At 40.2% G+C, this 20,960-nt stretch overlaps 2 protein-coding genes across 6 annotated transcripts in view; one reads left to right on the top strand and one right to left on the bottom strand.

Annotated features, from left to right (window-relative positions):
* The window catches only part of LOC121522617 (integral membrane protein 2B-like), a 29,456-nt gene extending 21,958 nt beyond the window's left edge, over positions 1-7,498 (bottom strand). For 3 of the 4 annotated variants that reach the window (XM_041807161.1, XM_041807162.1, XM_041807165.1), the window contains exon 1: positions 7,273-7,498. In XM_041807161.1, the coding sequence (XP_041663095.1) occupies positions 7,273-7,356 (84 nt within the window). In that variant the 5' untranslated portion in view covers positions 7,357-7,498. The remainder of the gene's footprint in view (positions 1-7,272) is intronic. The other variant, XM_041807164.1, reaches the window with a different exon arrangement.
* A 1,232-nt stretch (positions 7,499-8,730) lies between these two features.
* Positions 8,731-20,151, top strand: med4 (mediator complex subunit 4). 2 transcript variants are annotated; one of them, XM_041807675.1, is made up of 8 exons: positions 8,731-8,826; positions 10,919-11,087; positions 11,624-11,690; positions 12,295-12,465; positions 15,970-16,027; positions 16,123-16,209; positions 16,287-16,418; positions 18,903-20,151. In XM_041807675.1, the coding sequence occupies exons 2-8, from the start codon at positions 11,014-11,016 to the stop codon at positions 19,073-19,075; spliced, it is 762 nt and encodes a 253-aa protein (XP_041663609.1). In that variant the 5' UTR covers positions 8,731-8,826; positions 10,919-11,013; the 3' UTR covers positions 19,076-20,151. The 2 variants fall into 2 exon arrangements, with proteins under 2 accessions (XP_041663609.1, XP_041663608.1); XM_041807674.1 differs by lacking the exon at positions 8,731-8,826 and having other exon boundaries at positions 9,488-11,087.
* Positions 20,152-20,960: the final 809 nt, after the last annotated feature.

Genomic DNA, 20,960 nt, shown 5'->3' with positions numbered 1-20,960 from the left:
CATCTTCTCTAGGTGAAGGGTTTCTGCATTCGGGGGGGAGGACGTCTATCCTCCAGCTCACTTAATCTTCCTTCTTGTTGGGTTTTAGCTGCCGGCGCCCTGCAGGAGGCTGTGTAAGCTCCTCGGCTGAGTCCCTATCTGACTGATTAAAGAGTAATCCTCTGCATGCCTCAGACGACAAGCAGAGGACACACAGGAGGAGAGCAGCATGAGACCGGAGCTCTAATCCACCACTGAACCTATGAAGGAGGTAAAGATGTAGATATGAAGGGAGATAAACTATTGTTACTGCATAATGATGGAGGAGAAATTAAAAAAAGATGAAAAGCAGAAAGAAAATGGAGCTGGAAAAACTTCTGATGTACATGCAGAAGTTTCTTGGAGTCTAAAATAGTCTAGATTATCTGCATGTTTGAATAAGTTATCCACAGAGACAACCATCCTTACACACATTAAAACATGAAATACAAAAGCATATTATTTATCAGATGATCTCTGCACAACTGTAGATTTAAAAAACACTGATAATTTCACATCACACCTCCAGATGCAAATGTGACGTCTCTAACATCTTTTGATGCCCCATCTGCTCGCTGGCTAATGTAGCAATTTCATTTAAACGTTTAAGCTAAAGGAATGTAAGTAATCCTCAAAACTGATTGGCTAAAATGAGATCAGGTAATTGCTAAATGAACTAATCATTTCAGCTCTCCATTTTGCTACTGAGCACTGAGCTCCTTTTGAGTCAACACAGAAGAATTAAAGCACAGAACAATGAAATAAAACTTAATAATTACATGGAAATTGAAAAGAAAATTAAATTTCTGTCAAGATTCAGCCTCAAGATTTAAATCCAGTAGGCAGCTCGGTGTGAACTGACCCAAAAACAGTGAAATCTTGTTGCTTCGGGGCCTGAAATCCCACCATATGTTTAACGGCGATCTGCATGATATGACCCAAATAAAGCGACATAGAAACTGTGAGTCTTTTCGGTGTTATCACAGATATTGGCATGGAAGTAAAAAAAAAAAAACAGCTAATGCTGATCTTTAAAAATGATCTTTTTATATCTTTGATATTTAACATGATGTCAAGAAGGATGGAAAAATGCACTTTAAACTCAGGAGTGTTTTATAAGCCACTGATTTTAAAAGCTGTGAAATTTACATCGCCTTTAATTTAGAAGTCAACACCTGCCAGTTAATGGCGTGAAGTATGTTTGGCCTTCAATACTTTTTACAGGTTAACATCCACGTCTGTGCTGAATGTGGTTACTCATCACTCTGGTCAAGTAGTAACACACAAGTTTAAGGCTGCCAACACACTAGTTAATTTCCAGGTCCGAACAGATTTTAAAGAAAACACAAGGGCAGTTCCACATTATAATCCTCTGAACGCCTACTCACAGACCCTGGCGTATTAGCTTCGAGCTAAGAGGCTAACGGGGCCGCTTTAACAGATTTCCCTCATGTTGTTATAAACATGCTTTAAAAGGTCACAGTGATATACTATTTAGTAAATAAATCTCTCAAAGTGCTCAGTTCGAGAAGACAAGTTATGAGGGAGTTGAGATGTGTCATTCACAGACTAGCTGGTTCTAAGAGCTGGCTCCTCTTGTGAATGACAGATGCCAGCTCTCATTTGAGAGATGGTTTCCTTTTTTCATTTTTGTAGTTGTTTTAAGGACATAAACAAGGAAAACTGTACCAAATGAGAGAGGTTTGGAAGCTGAAAGATCGGCTCCTATTACAGAGCTGAGAAAAATAATCCAGTTTTTTAAAAACAGCTGTAGGCAAGGCCAGTCAGACTTGAATAAAAACATTCATTTACTAGTATTATACCATACAGGGACAGCGTGGTTTTTAATATGCGCCAAAATGGTTGCATCTTCACTACCAGTCCAATCCTGATGAAGACATCCCAGACTTCCTCTGCATGCAGTCTAAGCTATTAGTTGTCAAACCCTTTTCAGTACACACTGAGGTGCATCCACACAATTCCTATAAGATCTTACAGAGGCAATCTACTCACTGGGCTTGTTTCCTCTTGGGTTGTAGATCGCTGCTGCAGTAGCTAGTTAACAGAGCTAAAGTGGCTAAAAGTTACTGTGAAGCTACAGTTAACCTATCTGGCCCTGTTTGAAAAAGTAATTGCCCCCTGAACCTAATAACTGGTTGTTGCACCCTTGGCAGCAATAACTGAAATCAAGCATTTGCGATAATGGGTGATGAGTGTTTCTCATCACTGGAAACTTTGACCCACTCTTCTTCACAGAATTTCATTAACTCAGCCATATTGGAGGGTTTTCCAGCATGAACTGCCATTTAAGGTCACACCACAGCATCTCAGTGGACCAGGCTCCAAAAAGATTCAACAGTTATGTGTAAGTCTCTCACACATAAATGAGGATCAGAAAGCTGAGAAAACAGCAAACTAAAATGTGAAGAAGTGGGGTGAAAAACATCGAATGAAGTTCAAACAAAGGTTCATATCTGTACTTGGTATCAGTGAGTACCCAAGTGTAATACTCATGCTAGTTCTGAAAAAGTAGATTTGGAACATCCCTAGATCAGATGTCGTGTGTCTTCCAGGATAAACTGCAGGCATTTTTAATCATCTGGAGAGGAAACGGTTAAAATACATTTAACAATCCTGAAACGAGCAGAATCGGCACTGACTGACTCAGCAGGAGAGTGACTATTAATCTGCACAGAGTCTAAGTGAGTTCAGTAAAGCAGATCAGATTCTGATTAACCTCCTGATGAATTAATGAACTTTTCTGAGAAGACAGAGAAAAGCCAAACTGCATGTTCACATATACCACTAAACTGACCCTGTACTAAAAAACACTAGCTTTATCTGCAAAAGGAAGGATTTTATTTTCATGCTTCTGCTGTTTGCTTAATGTTCTTTTTTAACGTGGGTTAGGGTCATTTAAACTGCATTAAGTGACACAACACCAGAATTTTAGACTTCAACATAAAACTAGGGCTGCAAGTGGCACTGAAGATCTGAAGGCTGCTGTTAAATTTCTGTTATCCTTGTAAATCAGAGGAAGTTTGGGAAGTTTTTTGAAATTGGAGAAACCAGTGTCCTGGCTTGACTCCTTCTGCTATGAACACAGGTGACGTCTTACTCAAAGAGCCAAACTGAGCAAGGGGACAAACTTAGCATAAATATGTAGCTTGGTCTATTTTTTAAAGCTATAAATGTCACAGAGAGGCAAGCTGAGGATTAGGCTGATTGGTTTGAGCCCAGTTTAACCCATTAAATGCAGAGACAGAAACTGGAGAGGCCTAAAATGTCACAGCAACAGACTGATGGAGTGAGTCGACTATCAGAGGATGTAGGGTCGGTTTATATTTTCCATTAATGATGCATTTTGAACATTCAGATACCAGGTGACCTGACTTTAGTCTGTGTGTCCATGTTCTGCATGATCAGTCTTCAGTGATATCTGCATTCACTGTCCTTCCTCTTACTCAAACAACAGTCCACACATCATTTCTTACTGTGGCTCGGTATCCCTACATGCCAAGGTGTTGGGTATCGGCCGATACCCAGTACTGATCCGATACCAGTCTGAACTTTCTGGACTGACTGTGCAGCATTGCAAATTATTTTAGACCTCTCTTTCTCATGCTCTACTCAGGCACTATGACGGGATTACAGAACAGCCTGCAACTGGCTGACAGACCCAAACAAATATGGTGGTTAGCATTCCAGTTAGCATTCGGACTAGCGGTAATAAATGATCGTAATTCGATTAAAATGAATAAAAAGACATTCAATATCTGGTTTACTGGAGTGGACTTAATCAGTGAAGTCCCCAAAAGTCGCACGATTTCCAGACTCGCTGAAAATACTGCCACAAGGGATTCAAAGGCATCAATAGGAAAGCGCAACGACTAGCTTCAAGAGGAAAAACAAGTAAGAGGCAATGATGTATGGTTCAAAGGTTATTTCACTTTTGATTAAACTGTGCCACTTTTTGCCTTGTATGACGGCGCTGGTCTGGAGGGGTTTTAATGATCACATTAAGAGAAAAACTGTAAAAAGGCAAAATATAAAACTAAACCAAACTGTATCAGATCGGTGCATTAACTTGTGAAATCGCTGATACCAATACCTGCATTTTAAGCAGTATCGGACGTATTTCTGATACTGGTATCAGAATCGGAACAACCCTGTTAAATAGGGCTGGAATTCCCATCACTCCAACTGAAGCTGGACAGACAAAAAAAAGCCATGCTTTTGTTTACTAGTCGATTACCAGAGCTCATGCAAGTTATCGGGCAGTCTTTAATATGTGTCAGTTCAGGCTGCATTAACACAACCAGTGCGATCCCAATGAGGACATCCCAGACCACCCCTGTATGCAGTTTTTTGTAAGCAAAACCGTGAGCATTGCCATTTGTCATCTGATGACAAAACTGGATGTAACTACTTGTTATTGTTCTGTATAAATTAGAGGTGGGCGGTAAACCGGTATTAATACCATCACCAGTAAAATTTTTGCCACTGAATGGATTCATCACTGGTTTAAATGCCTACGTTGTGCTGTGATTCACGTGCAAGGCATATCCGCTCCCACAGCTGGTGGAGCGAGTGATTTATGATGGGCAGCTCAGGCTGAGTCCAGTCAATAGCATGTTTAGCTCCAGTATTACGTGTAGCCAGGTAACTAACCGAATGTCACCCGCCCTTGCCGTTGAAACTAAGCATGGTTAGCATGCAAAAACACATGTTCTTTCCTCTAAAAGTTTGACGGCTGTACTGCAACAAAGTCAGTGTGCTGTCTCTGTCAGCCTGGCTGCGGCTTTAGCACAATAAGTGAGCTTCGGCTGCTCTCGGTCTGTCTAGAGTCCAGCGCTGCGAGTCTTCATCTTACAACGGCTTAACAACCACTTAAGGGTCTATTTTAATTTTCTATTTTACTTTCTTTTTTAAGTCCACAGTTAGTCAAATGATAACTGAAGTCAGAAAAGCTGCTGTAAACTAGCTGCAAAAACTCTCCGGTACAGCAGCCAAAGCTAAGCTAACTCAGCGCTAAACACAGTACTTCTGTCAAGCCCTTCACAATAAAAGTCCGCGGCTGTTATTTTTCTGAAACGCTTTTATTGTGAACACCCTCACCAGGAAACCAGAGACTTAAATAAAAAAAAAAACATTTTTTCTGTGTTCCTATGCTTAGACATAAATTGAGTATGCCATCAAAGGCTTGTTTTGAGGGGAGAAGGGGGTTAATAACGCTTGAATTTAGATTGAAAAATATTATCTCTTTTTAATTTTGTAATACCGTGATATGATTTCTGGGCCATGTCGCCCAGGTCTAGTATAAATGGGTTGCTCGACACTCCATAAAATGAATCAATAAATGTAGCCTAACTTATTCTCCACAATAATCACAGTAAACACCAAATGCCAAATAATGATTCCTTTTAAAAGAAATCCACTATTACAAATAATCAGACATCCACAGGTAACTAATCCTTTGTGAACAGGGCAATAAAAATAATAAAATTACCCTTTGCCGCCTAGAAATTAGGGACTTACTCAAGTCCAGGAAAATCCCTCCAAACATCATATAAGTCGAGATTGTACTGTGTTTGTAGCCCTGGAGGAAACCATTAAGACTGATCATGGAGATAAAAGTCAGACTGAAACTCAGAGAAGGAGGGGGCGTGAAACCAACGCAGGCTAAGGTTTAATAATCTGCAGCCACAGAAACCTCGCAGGAACACAGAAGTACATGCAGCACATCAGAGGTTACACAGAGGCATGAGAAGATGATGCACTTCACATAGAAACCCGTTCATCTACTTCCTGGTTCTGCTTATTTTTTATATGGATTCAACTCTAATAAATTATGGTCTCCTGTGCTGCAGGAACATCAACAAATGTGCAAGCACCCAGCTCAGCAGAAAGCAGCTCAGTCCACAGCAGGGTAGAGACTGTTCAGACTTTACCCAGTGACAACACGCCTCAGCAGACGACTTTCAACAGCTGATTTATCCGCTTAATTACCATCACTTATTATGGGACACGTCATACTACATGTCCACGTTCATGATTCAGAATCAGCCAACATCTTCCAGCAAACAAAAACAAATCTTCACAGGATTTCCAGGCTTTTAAATCCTGAAGAACATTTTGTAACTCCGCCAGGAGCCAAACAGAAACCTAACTTTGACATGACACTTCCTCCTTCTCTACATCTGACTGCTGGCTAAGTTTAAGGCCATGCTCTTCATTTCCAGTTACTCAGGGTATGGTTTGCTTGGAGATAAGATAAGAGATAAGAGAGATATCTCTTCTGTGTTAGTGACACAAGCAGAAACAAGATTAAACTCACTCTTTATGGAATCAAGCAAAGAATTAAAACACTCATGTAAAATTCTTGATGTTTTGCTGCCAAACTAAAGCTCTGCACAATATAGTCACCTTATAGTAGATTATACTGTCAGCATAGGCGGTTATACAAGCTGGATTACAGACCATTTGACCTGTTAATTATCTCTTTGTGTATTCAGTGTGACTTTTTAAAGCTGTTGTCTTGGCCAAGATACTTGTTGAGACCATTGTGCATCTCAGTGTTTACGTTTTTATACAATTAAGTTCAAAAAAGGGAAAAAGATGACGAAATCTAGCTAACAGATCACTTTCGAGCATATCAAACAGAGAGAGACAGCAAAGTGGCTATTAAACTATTAAAACCCTTCCTTGGAGTAGAAATTAAATGAAATTACATGTATTTTGATTTCCAATTGGTAAAAATATGTTCAGTTGTGACATAAAGAGCCTCTAAAATAACAGGAATGATCACGAACACATATTTTTTTTACAGTAAAAAGTTTGTATTGCCATATAAAGTTATTAACCAATTCTTTTAAGTTGCTCTTAAAAGCTTCTTTTAATGTGTATACTCAGTAAAAATGAAAAATAACACACTATTATAAATTTAAGAGTAACTAAAGTACGCATAGGGCCCTCTGTTAATGAATTTTATGTTAAAAACGTCGCAGGCATAAAATTCAACATCAGGAAGTGGATGAACTCGCAAGTTAAGACACAACACTTTAAAACTCAACATGTGATAACAAAAACGTAAATGAGCAATATTGCCCTGTATAGACTTTATAACAACTGTGAAATATCAACACAGTGTAGCCTATTAGCAGCATATCGTGTATTTTCACGTCTTTGCGAACTGCGTCTGTTATCACCGAGCTGGATGCTAACTGTTAGCACTGTTAGCCATTTTCTACTCACTTTGTCCTCCTCGGGAATAAGAGTTTCGGCGTCCTTTTTCACATCTTTCTGTCCCAACGCGGAGTTAAAAGAAACTTTAACCATTCTGAACAAACGACGATAAACTTTATAACGAAAAAAACGCGATGAAAACGTTTAAAACACGAACAGATAGAATTTGCTCCGAAGTAAAGTGAACGCACTTTTCCTCAGCCGAGTCTGATCTGTGTTGTGATAATAGCGGAGGTGAAGCTGAGCGCGAGCCTGTGAAGGGCACTTCCTGGAGGGCTTCAAAATAAAAGACCTTGTGCTTAATGTAGCAACTTCTCCTGCATGAGCCCTGTATTGCAATACATAGAATATTTTTTAATCATCGTACGAAGGCAGAAGCTTTTTATTTTATTATTCTAAATCTATTTACTTTCTTAACCTTCTATGTATAAAATGATCAGGGCTAAACAGGAGGAAAAAGGTAGAAAAATTGAGAGGAAAATATATTCTTACCATGGACTGTGATAAAATAAGTCTAAATGAAGAGATTATTTACACAGTTGATTTTTTCTATCTATCTATCTATCTATCTATCTATCTATCTATCTATCTATCTATCTATCTGTCTGTCTGTCTGTCTGTCTGTCTATCTATCTATCTAAAAAGTAAGGAAATTTGTGTGTGGTAAATTTTTTTCTTTGCACTAACAATGCTTCTTGGCAGTAACTCTTATATCATTCCAGAGCCTGTTTATTTCCCCTCTAAATGGTGGCACATTTGAAAGGAACGTGTTGGAGGAGCAGCAGAGCCCAGTATACGGGTTGAGCCCATGAAAAATGAACCAAATCTTATCTGCCAATGCAGGGCGGGGTTTATCAGAGACTACCTCCAGTCGATGGGGGTGGAGAGGATGGAATGGCCTGCCAGCAGTCCTGACCTCAACCCCACTGAACACAGCCACATTGGCTGACTTGTGGCAAATGCTGGTTGAAGAATGGGATGCCATCCAACAGCAGTGTGTGACCAGGCTGGTGACCAGCATGAGGAGGAGGAGCCAGGCTGGTGAGCAGCATGAGGAGGAGGAGCCAGGCTGGTGAGCAGCATGAGGAGGAGGAGCCAGGCTGGTGAGCAGCATGAGGAGGAGGAGGAGCCAGGCTGGTGAGCAGCATGAGGAGGAGGAGGAGCCAGGCTGGTGACCACCATGAGGAGGAGGAGCCAGGCTGGTGACCACCATGAGGAGGAGGAGCCAGGCTGGTGAGCAGCATGAGGAGGAGGAGGAGCCAGGCTGGTGACCAGCATGAGGAGGAGGAGCCAGGCTGGTGACCATCATGAGGAGGAGGAGCCAGGCTGGTGACCAGCATGAGGAGGAGGAGCCAGGCTGGTGACCAGCATGAGGAGGAGGAGCCAGGCTGGTGACCAGCATGAGGAGGAGGAGCCAGGCTGTTGTGGCTGTGTCTGGTTCTTTCACATGCTACTGAGGCTCCTGTTTGTTAAATTTACAGTTTTTGTTTTGTTTTGTTTTTTTACAGGTTTCCAGATTGTTTGTGTTTAGCCACATCTTTATCATTAAGTGAAATGCAACAGGTAATTTTGGATGGTTTGTAGAATAATGTTCTTCCTCCTTGCCTTTCTTCCTCCAAAATATACTCGAGTAAAAGTAAAATTACTGATTTTTAAAATCGCAAAAAAAACTTTCCACCCATGTATTCAGCATATTGAAAAATTAATAATAATAATAATAATAATAATAATAATAATAATAATATCTTGAATTTATATAGCGCCTCTCAAGAAACCCAAGGATGCTTTACAAGGACACATAGACAAGGACAAACTATGTGAGGGGAAGGAAGAGTGTGAGGGCCCCAGGTACAAAATCAAGAATGTGGTGTGATGTGTTTTCTGCCATTTTACTTTGAAATCCGTTTCCGGTACATACCTCGCTAACTACAGCTAACTTGACCGGTCTACTGGCAGAGCTGCGTCTCTCAGAACATAAAAACTAAACAACCAGAATGGTTGCCATCCGTGGGCCGAGTTCCCCTTAAAAGTGAAAGTCGAAAGTCAAAAGGATCAGACCCAAAAATTCCATGAATGTTTAGTCTCAGCTAAACAAAGGAGAAGACAAAAGGACATAAAGTAAAAAGACAACAAAATTCTCAGCCAAACTACATTTGTGTGTGTGTGTTTTATTTAAGTGAGTTTGAATCAGATTCTCTGTACGATTATAAAACCTCTTTAACACTAATGATTCATAGTTAAAGCAGCACGTTAAAGTTGGAGGTAAAATAGTTATTATTTTCTGGAGTGTTTATGTGGGAATGTGTGCCCATTCATTCTGTAGAGCATTTATGAGGTCAGGCTCTGATGTTGGACCGGAAGGCCTGGCACACAATCTTTGTTCCAGTTCATCCTAAAAGTGCTGGATGGGGTTGAGGTCAGATCTCTGTGTGGGCCAATCAAGTTCTTCCTCTGAACTCATCAAACGACGTCTTTCCGGTCCTTTTTTGAGGTCTGGGGCACAGTCATGTTGGAGTAGAAAAGGGCCTTCCCCAGACTGTCACCACACAGTTGGAATCATAGCATTGTCCAGAAGGTCTTAGTATGCTGACGTGTTAAGACTGGCTTTGACTAGAGATGAGGGACCTAGACCAAACCCTGAAAAACAGCCCCATACCATCATTCCTCCTCCACCAAACTTCACAGTTGGCTCACTGCAGTCAGTCAGGTAACAATCTCCCAGCATCCTCCAAACTAAGACTCACCATCTGACTGCCAAAAAGAGAAGCCTGATTGGTCACTCCACAGAACACGTTTCCAATGCTTCACATTTCCAGTGCTGGTGTGCTTTATACCCCCACATCCGACGCTTGGCATTGGACTTGGTGATGTGAGGCTTGCATGCAGCTGTTGCCATGGAAACCCATTTATGAAGCCCCTGAAGCTTTTAGTGTTTACATCAATTCCAGTGGAAACTCAGAACGCTTCAGCCATAGAATCAGCAGAAACTTGGAGACTTTTACACATGATCCTTTGCAGTCGTTGGCTCCGCTCTAGGATTTTACCTGGTCTTCTGCTTCATGGCTGAGTTGCTGTTGTTCCTAAACTCTTCCTCTTAATAATATCACTCGAAGTTGGCAGTGGAAAATCTGGCAGGGATGATATTTCACCAACTGTCTTATTGCAAAGGAGGCATCCATCACAATACCACAATTGAAAGCACTGAGCTCTGCCAAATGACCCATTTAGGATCACAAATGTAGACTGCACGGCTACATGTTTGATTGTACACACCTTAGGAAATGGGTCTGATTGAAACACCTGAATTTAGTAACTAACCGATGTGGACAGATACTTTTGTCTGTATAAATTCAGGTTGATTGAGTCACAAGGCTGAACGAGGCAGTTAACAATAAGGGTGTATTTTTCATTATATGAACTAAAATAACTTTTTCTGAGGCTTAGATGAAACACTACATTAAAACATTGAAAAAATATATGAACTACACTCCATCACTGGACATTATTTGTCGTTTATTTAACATGAGTTCGGCCAACGGATTTATTTATACCATCTACAATACAGGACAGTAAAAAATCAAGAGTCGTTGTATTTCTTCTTAATGTACATGAACTGAAGTTAAAGCCGTTTGTAATAGCTTATTGTTACCAGCAGGTGGCGATTATGCTGTAAACTGCCGGCTTAAAACCGAAGAAGAATGTTCGGCACACACGGTTTCCTGTCATGCGCAGTAGCGATTTGAAGCAGCTATGGCGACGGCGGCGGAGAAGTCAACGAAGGAGCGACTGTTGTCTGTTTTGGATGATTTGGAAGTTTTATCACGGTAAAATTTAAAGTTTATTACTTGATTCATTATGGTCCAGGTAGAGTGTTTCACAAAAGGTCAATGTTCAATTTATTAAAATTTTAACAGCATCATAATAAGGCGTTTGTTTTACGTTTGCTAAGCTAATATTAGCCTTCATGAAATATGCCTTTTGTATGAGAGATTGAGATTAAATAACGCTATGAAGTTTAGACATGAGTGTGTGGAGTTTCTGTTATTTCACAGAGCTTAAAATGTTTTAACGTTTACAGGAAGCTCAAAGAGATGCGTTTGTGTGTTTTTATGTTTTTAGAAAGCTCATAAAGATGTGTTTTTACATTTTTATGTTTCTAAAGAGCTCATAGAAATGTGTTTTTACATTTTTATGTTTCTAAAGAGCTCATGAAGATGTGTTTTTTTATATTTTTATGTTTCTAAAGAGCTCATGGAGTGTGTTTGTATATTTTTCTGTTTCTAAAGAGCTCATGAAATGTGTTTTTGTGCTTTTAGAGAACTTATGGAGATGTGTTTGAGTATTTTTTTTGTTATTTCAGGGAGCTCATAGAGATGTTGGCTTTGTCCAGGACTCAGAAACTACCACAGCCAGGAGAGGACACACAGGTACCGCCACTGAAAGAAACACACCAACTTATACTGAATGAAATTAAAACGTCTATCTCCATAAAAATGTGCGTAAGAATCCAGGCAGTCCATTATATTTTAATATTAAAGCTGGTGCTGATTTACAACATATTGTTGAAGTGTCCGTTACTGCAGGCTAACTGGCATATTTCATCATAGTTCACCGTCACTGTTATTTTATTCAGAACTGGTTTAGTGGTGCCTTCATGCCAACGTGGGGTTGTTTTTATAAACGTGATGGTATGGTAGGTATGGTATACATGGTATCATAAGTTAAATTCTTCTGTAAACTCTAAATTTATCTGAATTAATGATGTAACCACACAACTTCAGTCCCAGTTAAAGGTAGCATTAATCTCTAGATACAGTACTGATGAGCTGTACACAGCAGAAAACACATTTATGTAAACAATTGTGTGTATCGAGTAATTGATTACTTGTTTATGTAATCAGAGAAGTTTGTTACTATAACTACCAAAAAATCATTTCCCCAATAAAAAGCCAGGGAAATAGATCAGAAGAAGTATTACCAATTCCAAACTAGTCCTTGTTCCAAAAACGTATCTTTTTTCTCTCCTGTCAGATCCTGGAGCTGCTGGTGCAGAGGGACAGGGAGTTTCAGGAGCTGATGGAGGTGGCTCAACAACAGGGGAAGGTGCACCAGGAGATGCAGCTGCTGGAGAAGGAGGTGGAGAAGAGAGACAGTGACATCCAGCAGCTCCAGAAACAGCTGAAGGAGGCTGAACACATCCTGGTGGGTGAGATTTTTCATCCTGAATAAGGCCTTAGAGGAATTTTGGTAATGCTGATGGATCAGATCATCATCACTATTTTCCTCATTACCTCCATATTCAAAATGGTGTGTTATTTTGGCTGAGGTTCTGATTGTTGTTGGTTTGACTTATTTACAGTTAAATAAAGTGTAGAATCCAAACTTTCTGACAAAAAGGATGGATAAGAACTATTTGCAATTATGACATCTCTCAGGGAATGTAGGTTTATTTCTGAGCCTGTTATGCATGTATTTGAGAGGACTGGACAGTGGACAGCAGTGTTTCCCTTAGAATTAAATTAGGGGGCCTCCCAGCCCCCCAACTTCAACCCCTGTCCCCCATGATGGTAGAGTTAATTTTATTTAATTGTATTTTCTATATAGCGCTAGATCACAACAGAAGTAATTTAAGGATACCTTTCCCTATAGAGCAGGGGCCTATAGCACGAAATGTGGTCAACTTACCCCGGGTAACTCACATCTATCCAGGGTTGACTAACCCCAACAATGGCAATCAGGATAATCGATAGCACGACGTGGGTTATCCACACGGTAACTCAACCCAGGTTTGTCTCATCAAGAGCCGCGAACGCGCACGTATTAAGGGAGGACACAGAGGCAGCTGACCAATCACAATCATAAGCGCTAAACAGATGGAGAATGGCAAGGAAGCAAGTGACAGGGCACCCTACTTCACATGTGAGGAGCAAAGATTAATAATGATGAAGTACGAGGAAGAAAAAGTAAACACTGTGGCGGCTGCCAATCGCAGGCAAAAATGCTTGGCAGCATATAGCGGACTGTGTAAATGCGTTAGTTACTCATCAATGGCTCAGTCTAACACTGATCACACTCATGAATCCCATGAAACAATATACTCGGCAAATGAATTGCGTGCATTGCAATTATCATCTCATTCCCCCAGATGTAATCCTTCTGAGTGAAAAGAACGTGGGGGCAGATTAAAAATAAGTATAAAAACATCATTGCGTCTGGTAAGTTGGTCTGTTTCATGTCTTAACATCATGCTACAATTAAGCTTAAAGTTGTCGCCACACTGAAATCATGCATACCGAGTTGATGTCTGACCTAAATCAACAAATTACAAATCAGCAGCTGGACTCAAATACACTCTTCCTCTTTAAAGAAAGAAAGAAAGCCCTCAAACACAATGAATGAAGTGTAGGAATGACATGATGGAATAATGTGCTGTTTCACATTAGCATTACATCCCTTTTAGTTGTCAAGCACTTTGTGTTGCATTTGAATGTGTGAAAGGGGCTATATAAATGAAGTTTGATTATCCCTTCCTAGTATATTACCTTTAACTGTATGGTTACGTATGATTTCATATCATATTGGACAATCACACCGCTCCTGCGGGTGGCACGGGCAATAAACGGCTCCAAGATTTCGCACAGGTAGATGAGTCTGGGCCGCGAGAACTGGTACCTCTCATAAAGCGCATTATCGGGTTGATCCAGTGGGTTTAAACGGTCTCGGAACACTCTTTTGCGTCTTAATGCTCTCCTCACTAGTTGTGCTCCTCTGTCTACCAGATTCGGGAGAAAAGGGCAGGCCATCGTTTTGGACCAGCTGATTGGCCAGTGGGATGGGCATTTTATAGGATCAGATTCAACCTCCAACTTACCCTGCTCTGGTTAGCTGTTCAGCATGAGTCACCTTGGTGATCTACCCCGATAAGAAATGAACCGGCTTTGTGCTATCGATAACCCAGGGTTAACCCTGAAGTTACCTTGCTAAGACATTAATCCTGCTTCGTGCTATAGGCCCCAGGTCTCTACCTGGTCCCTTTTTTAAACAAGCTAAATAGCCTTATGTTATTTATCTTGTTTACATGAATGCATGTAATTTCTGAATCCTGTTTTTCTGCATGTTCCTTCTGACTTTATGATCAGAGCTGAGCAAACCCACACCCTCACTGACCAGAGAGCCCTGCCTCCTCCTCCCTGTGTCAGAGCTGGGGTCTTGTGTTCTAGGAGGCTTTGATTCAGTATCATGAGAGAGAGTTCTCCAGTGCAACTAATCATCCTCTGAAGTTGTGTATGAACTGCTGTCCTGCTTCTTTTACCTCCGAGATCGTTCATGCCCACACCAGCTCCCTCTTGATCTTCTCACCACAGCTGGCAGAGATACACATGGCCCCTCACAGGTGTGTGGAGGCAGGTGTGCCATGAATATCTGAGAGGATCAGTTTCTATACAGACTATGACTGACCAGCCCATCAGCGGGTCACCTGACGATCATTTTATCATTCTAACATTCAGTCATCTGGGATCAATAAACAGGTGGACGATCCCTTTTGTCTTTTTATTCCTTGCATTCGTGTTTCTCATAGTGCCTGACGCTATTGGTGATATTTATGATTGTTATTTACACTCGTAAATAAAACCCATCCTTACAACAGGAACTCTTCAACCTTTATAAACGTAGGAGTATTGACAAAAGATCACATAGGCATGGAGACAACAGGAGGAGACGGATAATAATAGTGAAGAGAGAAAATGAGTAGATAAAGTTTCATCATAAAGAACATTTACCAAAATACATAATCTTACCTATTATAAATATGTTATGTCACAATAAACTGTTTCTTAAATAATAATTTGGTTATTTATTTGGTAAATCTTTCAGATGTCAGACTCGTTTGCATGTCGAGAGGCCTTTTTGACAGCATAGGTAAACTTTACACGTAAAATTGGTATGAAACAGTCCTAAAGTTACTCCTGATGTGGTTGGTATGCAAAAAAGTTATCTCCAACCCTGTCATTCACACATGCATAGATAGATAGATAGATGGATGGATGGATAGATAGATAGATAGATGGATAGATGGATAGATGGATAGATGGATAGATAGATGGATAGATAGATGGATAGATAGATGGATAGATAGATGGATAGATAGATGGATAGATAGATGGATAGATAGATGGATAGATAGATAGATGGATAGATAGATAGATGGATTGATTGATTATGAATAGGGGCTTTGTTTCAGTTTGATGTCTATTATGCAGACAGCATAAATGGGCAGTTGTGAGAGGAAACCAGACCCGGCCTTTTATAGACTTGTTATATTGCTGTCATTGAAAGAAACACATGAACACCATGATTCCTTTAAGTGTTGGAGGCTGAGTGTACTCTGTAAGCTGCTGATGGTGGGGTTTGTCATAAAAGCACCCCTCTGATTTGAAAAGAACAGATCCAATGTGTCTTCATACCGTCAGAAAAATGGGATTGGAGGAGAAGCAGGAGCAGAAAAATCAGACTGAGGTCACTTTGCCCTGCAGAGAGAAAACGGTTTGAGATACATCCTGGTCCAATGTTGGTCTGATGGTGATGTTCTGCTTTCACATCCCGTTTTTGTTTCTGTTCCACAATTGTTGAAACCTTGGTATGCTTCACACAGGTTGCTGCAATTTCTTCTGTCGTTCTAAATTAAATCATTTTCCTGTTTTTTAGGCCACTGCAGTTTATCAGGCGAAAGAGAAACTAAAATCCATAGAAAAGGCCAGAAAGGGTAAGTTAAGCACCATCATCCTCTGTCTGATGAACAATGAATACTCTGGGTTAGTGTCTGAACATTTGTCCATGATCTCATGTTGTTCTCTACAGGAAGTATCTCCTCAGAAGAAATCATCAAATATGCTCACAGGATCAGTGCAAGTAACGCTGTGTGTGCTCCGTTAAACTGGGTCCCAGGTATGAACACAGAGTGCCTGAGGGTTCTCATGTTCTGTTCTTATGTTCTTCAACGTTAACACCTGTATTGTTCTCAGGTGATCCTCGCAGACCTTACCCCACAGACCTGGAGATGCGTAGTGGGATGCTGGGTCACATGGCCAACTTGCCAACAAATGGCATGAATGGACATTTGCCAGGTGACGCTCTGGCTGCAGGGAGGCTTCCAGGTGAGTGACGGTATTTATGTCTGTGAGGTTTCTGTTTTGCATGACTATGCTCTGATTTAGATGTTATAATGCCTCACTAGGCAGGCTGTGTGGACATGATTATTTCTCCTTTTTTACATGAGACAAATGCACAAATATCAGCTTTAATCCACTTCACTTTGTCTTGTAGACAAACAGGCTTTTTCCTTCATCAGAACTTGGCTAATTGCACACTGCCACCAGCCCTCATTCGAGTCAGATGTGGGCTTTCTTGAAGCATGCTGTCAGGGCATCATTTTATGAATTTCACTTGCTAACTGCATTTGATGTAATAATCTGATCCGGCGCTGATTGCAATCAGTCCTCTGCACCAGTTGACTCACAAAGCTGATCACAGATCCCATGTCTGTCATGATACATGCAGTTATGCACATATAACGTGCTGAGAATGTTCAGAGTAGAAGGATTTTTTATTTTTACAACAATCAATGTGCAACTCTTTGCCAGTATGGACAGAAAAAATAATAAACAGCCCTATTTTATCTCTACATGGAGATAAGGTTTGATGCATTAGATACTTTTGTCCTCAGGCTGTCGTATCAGGGCTGTGAGGAAGACAGAGAGACTCCATGTCTCATTCATTGTGTAATTCATTCACTTAATGGCATTTAGACCTAAGGGTGCTCTTCTTCGCGCACTATTATCACTATAATTTTCTAGGGATGAGAATGAAGACGGGCACCGACATGGTAGCGATACCAAAACATCCGATACCTACTGGACCGAATTGCAACACAGATATCGATACTTCATTTTGATACCCGGCCACCCAATGAAAGGCAACAAATGTGTTATGTATTATGAGTGATTTGTGCTTTAAGTTACACCCGGTTTCCTTTTCTTATTCCATGTTTGACATCGTACAAAGATATTTCTGCAAATCATTTATGACACCCAGACAGCTTTTATTCTCCCGCTGACTTCAGCACGTTTTCCTCTTCAAAAGTATCAATCAAGGCACCGTTTAGTAGGGGTATAATGGTACGAAAAATTTCACTTCGGTGCGTACCTTTGTTTTGAAGTCACGGTTTGGTACGTTTTTGGTAGATATAAAGCGAATATATAGTACAGTTTATTATTATTTTTTAAATTGCATTAAAATAAATAATAAACAAATACATTTTTGAATTACTAGGTTGTTTTCATTGATATATTGACATATTTATACCTATTCTTTAAGCTCTAAAATTTCCCAGACAACTTGAGCACATCATCATACACCCATGTGTTAGCTTTAGTATGCTAATTAGCGTCTGTCCTGCTGATTTCAACATGGACTTCAGCATTGGATTACTTCTTTAACCAATGGGAACTACTACAATGTTTGGGAGAACTTTTCACAGCCCATCTTGGCAGATAAAGAGGTTAGAGCCGTGTGAAATGTGAGGATAACTTTACCTGTGACGCAGCTGCAGACTTGATGGAGTCCCCTCATCCCCTCCTCCAAGGCTGACGGTTGAAGGTACACATTTAGAATGAATATGATTCTCTAAACCAGAGCACCATTGTTAGAATAAAAAGATCTTAAATCATGGGAAATTCATAACCGTCTGGTGAGACTTTTTGTTGTTCCTCGTCCTTACAGTGACGTTCTTGTTTGAGTGGAGCCTTTTCAAATTCTTTGATTGATCTGCTGGACGACGTGCTGTCAGCGACACAGCTGCTGAATAATGTCAGTGCTACTGTTGCTTTCTTTGTCCACTGTTGTATTTTACAGGGAAAAAAAGTTTTCCAAAACAGGACACTTTTATGTGAGAATATTTAGGAGTTGCTGTCATTTGCAGTGGTTGTGTGGTTGCCAGGACAGTGTGACAGTGACCTGTTCTCTGGTTTTCCGTCTGTGTATGAGATTACACGTCTGTACCATACTGAGAGGCCCGTACCGAATCGGTACGGTACGAATACACGTACCTTTACACCCCTGCTGTTTAGCCACTGGCATTGTATAAGAATTATCGATTTAGCACCAGTAATGGAAAATACCCAAATAATACAACCCTGTTTTTTACATCCTCTGATGACACTTTGCATAACTTGGTAGGGATTTCCATTTCACTATAAGCTCTGGTATGATTTAGAGTTTTATTTTGTGAATATTATTCTGTATATTGTGTCTGACTTAAGAAGTTTATTTGGGTTTATTTTACTTTAGATGTTGTCTTTGGGTATTTTGGGTTTTTTGTGTGGTTCTGCTACAAAACTAATTTCACCTCATGAGACAATAAAGAGAATCTGAATCACATCCTGTTTACTGACCATCAGTTACAGGAAAACTTTTCCTCTTTCAAGGTTTTTTTTTTTTCTAATTTTTGGAGTCTTTGATTTCTTTTGAAGCCAAATTCTCCTTGATCCTCAGGACTCATTCGAGAGCTGATTTCACATCATAACCTGTCTCTTCTGTATTTCTCTCCTCTTCTCTCTCCGCCTCTCCTCTTCTTTCTGCAGACGTTTTGACGCCTCACTACCCCTGGCAGTCCTCGGATGTCTCTGTGGGAATGCTTCCTCCTCATCATGGCAATGACTTCGGCCTGGAGCCTCCGGGTCACAATAAGGAGAACGAGGATGATGTAGAGGCCATGTCGACTGACTCGTCCAGCAGCAGCAGTGACTCTGACTGAACCACAGAGACCAGGAGTTTGTGTGAGGTCACCACGGAGCATCGTCTTCTTCTTTGGTCATTTATAATGCAGCCAAGCTCAGGACTCATACATGGATGGACTAGATTTAATTTGAAGGACAATTCTGTTGAAGTGCACCTCATGTACAGAAAAATTAGCCGTCTCTGCTGAATTTTTGTCTTTGTTTGAGATTTTATTTGACAGTTACAGACGAGCTCATTCCTGAAATGGAAAGAATTTAATGTAAACACTCAAACTGAGGCTCTGCTCTACTATTAAATTACGCTTTATCATCCTTATGTCAGCTGGGACTTCAGCTTTCATTGTTTTGTTAAAGAATGGCCATCTTTGATTCATCAAGTTTGTAAGAGTAGAATTACATCTTCCTCATTGATCCTGACATTACCAAAAACAGAATGCATGAGTCTGCACTTTTAATATCAACATCACAAATCTTTAGGCAATAGACCGCAGTCGTTTGGGTACAGACTCTGTGCTCTGGGTCTTTGTGAGCCTAAAGATCAGGATGGCCCAGCAGTTAGATGTCTGCAGACATTTTTATCATTATAGTGATTAAATGAGCCGGCCATTCAGAGGACTTCCTCTCTCCACAGTGATAATCTGGGTCATACTTCAAGGTTTTAATTGCAAAATCAGAGCCTGAAGGAGTCAGAGAAATTGGTTTTTAGAGTAAGGAGAGTCAAAAGACTTCATTTTTTTCTGATTCCTATTAAATGTTTCTTAAAAAGGTGGGTTAAAATTGGCTGACAATAAAGATAACAACTTAATATCTTTCTATTAAAGGGGACATCATGAAAAGAACGTGTTTTCAGTATTTAAGCACATAAATTTGAACTTTAAAGGTCATTTATTTGTTTGAAGAAAGCTTAAACTAAATGTCTGCATCAAAATAAACAAAAAGAGGTCCAAGCTCCGAAACCAAACCAACGATGCAAACTCTTTGGTGACTTCATGTTTTATTTTTGTATGTTGTAGCATGTTTGTTTAAATTCACCCCTTTGTACATAAGTTTGTACATACTCTGCCTTGTAAATAAATGCTTTTTGAATACAAAATCATGTCTATGCATGTGAGTTTGTGTTACAACTTCAAGTTTATGTTGCCTGTAATGCATAGAAGCCTTGGCGACATCACACAGTCATAAAGGCTTATCAGCAGTATTTGATACATTACATGTAAAATGTACATCAGTAGGTTAACATAATTTTAAATATACCTCAGGTAATTTTTTGAAATTTTGATGCTGAACAAAGATAATCAGATGAATTATAAAAGTGAGTTTTTAATTATGTTATTTATTAAGAGAAAACAAGCCATGCAAACCTACCTGGCCCTATGTGGAAAAGTAATTCCTTTGAACTTAACAACTGGTTGTACCACTCTTGGCAGCAATGACTGAAATCAAGTGTTTGGGATGACTGGTGATGAGTGTATCATTGCCAGTTACTGTTTTAAACAGCAACTCAATCATATTAAAGTTCAGACTTTGTCTAGGCCTCTCCAGAACCTTAATTTTTTATTCAGAGGTGGACTTGCTGGTGTGTTTGGTATCATTGTCCTGCTCCATTCAAAAGTGTGCTTGAACTTGAGGTCATGACCTGAAGGCTGGACATACTTCAGGGTTAGAGAGCAGAATTCATTGTTCCATCAATCACAGCAAGTAGTCCAGGTCCTGTTCTAGACCACCACACTACCACTTTCATGTCTGACGTTCTTTTGATGAAATGCTGTGTTAGTTTTACTCCAGATGGAATGGGACACACACCTTCCAGAAAGTTCCTTTTCTGTCTGGTCAGTCAACGGAATATTTTCCCGAAATTCATGGGGATCATCTGGAAGTTTATATGTTTTCAAATGTGAGACG

This window comes from Cheilinus undulatus, linkage group 15, assembly GCF_018320785.1.
Source record: "Cheilinus undulatus linkage group 15, ASM1832078v1, whole genome shotgun sequence".
Taxonomy (NCBI): domain Eukaryota; kingdom Metazoa; phylum Chordata; class Actinopteri; order Labriformes; family Labridae; genus Cheilinus; species Cheilinus undulatus.
The sequence above is the reverse complement of the archived record's forward strand: the minus strand, read 5'-3'. Positions and strand labels throughout refer to the sequence as shown.

Bases quoted from the DNA above. Each gene is read 5' to 3' on its own strand.
- med4 (XM_041807675.1), top strand. From the start codon at position 11,014: ATGGCGACGGCGGCGGAGAAGTCAACGAAGGAGCGACTGTTGTCTGTT. The intron at 11,691-12,294 runs GTACCGCCACTG...CTCTCCTGTCAG, and splicing joins AGCCAGGAGAGGACACACAG to ATCCTGGAGCTGCTGGTGCA. The intron at 12,466-15,969 runs GTGGGTGAGATT...CCTGTTTTTTAG, and splicing joins AGGAGGCTGAACACATCCTG to GCCACTGCAGTTTATCAGGC.